We start from the raw sequence: 2,563 nt of genomic DNA on the forward strand, positions 1-2,563 counted from the left end.
CTAATTATTAAATAGAGTACCGTGTACCATTTATGCATATTATTATGGTAAAGGCAAATGACTTGGTCTTGATATAATTGTCTTATGTACTTGGCAGTTACTATACTGTAGGATTGAGTTCCATTTGTTTTTCAATGCATATACGTGTAGCAAGCAAAACCACTTTTCATCTTTATCTCATGTTAATTAATATTAAACTAATATTAAATATACCGAATGGTCCAAAATTGTAGAAAAGAAATGGGGACATGCATTTGAAAAGAAACAATGCAACAACCTTCCTAGTTACATGGCTAGTTTCACTTTCCACTCCTTAAGCATAGTGCCACTTCCATAGTGTTTCTTGACATTAATTACAGAAAATCAAAATTTATTCTTCTTGTTCTTGTGGCCAAAATATGGAGGAGGATGATAAGAACAAGACAACGGGAAAGATGATCAGTGGATCAAAAAAGAAGAGAGATGAAGGATCTTCCGAAACAACTACTTCCGCTGAAACTTCTTCCAAGAAAAGAAAAGTGCACCCTTCTTGTTCCGGTTGGGGAACATTCACCCCTCATATAATGAATTTGAATGCTGGCCAGGTAGCATAACATTAATTATTGTTTCATTAATTTTATATTTCATTTATTAAATATATGGTTTTTGAATTAATTATTGTTTTGTAGGATTTGGTGGACGCAATATACAATCTATCTGAAGCATTACCTCGTCGATCTGTTATCATAAATTCGGCAACAGGTTCTGTATCAGAGGTTGGCCTTCTTGATCCAAATGGTCCTCCTAACAAGCGCCAGGTAATTAAAGGTCCAAAATCTGATCAAACTTTGCATCATATCGTATATATGTAAAGCAATTAATTTTTCTCTCATATCTTATAATTTGTGGGCGTGTATGCTTGCAGGTAAAATTTCAGATACTTACTTTAGCTGTAAATTGTCTCATTGATGATGATGGTCGTCATTGTCGTGCAAAGGCAAGGTGTGAAGTTATATTGACAGATGATAAGGGAATTATTTTCGCAAGTACTGCTGTGAATTCCCTCAAAGCAGCCGAACCTGTTCAGGTAAGCAAATCATAGTTTATGGAATGATTAGTGATGTTAATTAACAATTTTTGCTTTAATTTCTTTACTAGTAACTGAAATTCATGTGAGACTTGTATTCCTAATGGCAGAACTTATATAAATTAGTGTAAAGCCGCACTCATTTGTTTTATTAAAGTGAGTAACTTGAATTGACAATCTTTATCTTCTGGTTAATCAGATTATTGCGTCTAGTTTTGTGACAGACGTTGCTAGGGAAGCAACTGCAAGAATTTTGGCTGCTGCTGCTGCTCGAAATAGTAATTCTGATTCACCGAAGGTTCTTGAAGAGTTAGAAGGACACTCGAGTCGCCTTTCACCAACAACTAGTACTGCAAATGATCAGGACATGAAGTGAAGTCTCCTTCTGTGGAAGACACTTGAAATTAAGGGCTTGTTTGACTGAGTTTTCTTTTTTAGTTTTTGAAAACTATTTTTTAAATCAATTTTCAAGATGAAAGTTAAAGAAAATTACGTTTGGCAACTTGATTTTTAAAAACAGTTTTAGGATTGAGAAAATGAGAAAATCTCATAATTACTCAATTGCCATTAATGAAAAATGGCACCATGTCCGCCTTTTTCTTGTTTTCAAAACCAAAATTGAAAAGCAAAACTACTTTGAGCTGTTTTGCATTTTTAGTTTTCAAAACTATAAAACACAAATCAGTTTTTAAAATTACTTTTCTAAAACAAGTCTACCAAACAACTTTTTTATTTTTTCACTTTTTAAAAATTAAAAACTGTTTTTAAAAAGTGAATCAAACAGGCCCTAAGTGTCTAATTTTCAATAAAACTGAAAATTTCTATTTGGTATAGGTTGTAAGTAGACTCGGGAAATGATATTCTGAAAGACATAAGTGTTTGCTTTTCTTTTGTTTTAAGTTGTTTTTTTAGGAAGGATTATTAGGAATTTAACGCATTTTTTCCTTGTAGAAGAGATGATGGTATTGTGTGTTTCCATAGGGTTTGCCACATGTATTGATTTTTTTTCTTCATATTCTATTTCGCATCTATATCTATATCTATATCTATATTATATACAATTGAGAATGAATTATCATGAACAAATTTTATGTTGGGCATATTACTGCCCTAAAAAAGAAGCTGAAAGATTAGCTCAAAGTCCATTAATTTTTTTTTATTGTTTTTGCTCTAAAACAATTTTAAATTAGAATACATTATTTATTTTATGAACTCAAGTATAAGATCTTAATAAATAAAACTATTTGAGTCAAAAAAAAAAATAGAATGATTATCAAGTGGTAAGTGGATTCCACCAAATGTCTAATTGGTTAGAAGAGCTTAGGTTTGATTGCCAAGATTTTTGTTGTTTTAGGATGTTGAGGAAAGTGGATTGAAATGATATTTCAGTTCTAAATAGTTCTGATATTAATGGAAGTGGATTGTGAAACTATTGAGATATTGTCAATAATGATAGATATAGTTCTGTTAATATTTTTTTTTTGAGGGGTAGAGTTC

At 31.4% G+C, this 2,563-nt stretch overlaps 1 protein-coding gene across 1 annotated transcript; it reads left to right on the forward strand.

Annotated features, from left to right (window-relative positions):
* The first annotated feature begins 238 nt into the window (after positions 1 to 238).
* LOC146950139 (AT-hook motif nuclear-localized protein 9-like) lies at positions 239 to 2,103 on the forward strand. The gene is made up of 4 exons (XM_085746095.1): positions 239 to 584; positions 669 to 797; positions 905 to 1,066; positions 1,266 to 2,103. Exons 1-4 carry the CDS (start codon positions 399 to 401, stop codon positions 1,440 to 1,442), a joined length of 654 nt encoding a protein of 217 aa, XP_085602221.1. The 5' UTR covers positions 239 to 398; the 3' UTR covers positions 1,443 to 2,103.
* Positions 2,104 to 2,563: the final 460 nt, after the last annotated feature.

Source organism: Medicago sativa, chromosome 2 (assembly GCF_051527215.1).
Source record: "Medicago sativa cultivar Bolivia chromosome 2, Bolivia_mono, whole genome shotgun sequence".
Lineage (NCBI taxonomy): Eukaryota > Viridiplantae > Streptophyta > Magnoliopsida > Fabales > Fabaceae > Medicago > Medicago sativa.

Excerpts from the sequence above, each read along its gene's own strand:
- LOC146950139 (XM_085746095.1), top strand. The coding sequence starts at position 399 with ATGGAGGAGGATGATAAGAACAAGACAACGGGAAAGATGATCAGTGGA. Across the intron at positions 585-668 it reads TGAATTTGAATGCTGGCCAG|GATTTGGTGGACGCAATATA; the intron begins GTAGCATAACAT and ends ATTGTTTTGTAG. Across the intron at positions 1,067-1,265 it reads AAGCAGCCGAACCTGTTCAG|ATTATTGCGTCTAGTTTTGT; the intron begins GTAAGCAAATCA and ends CTGGTTAATCAG.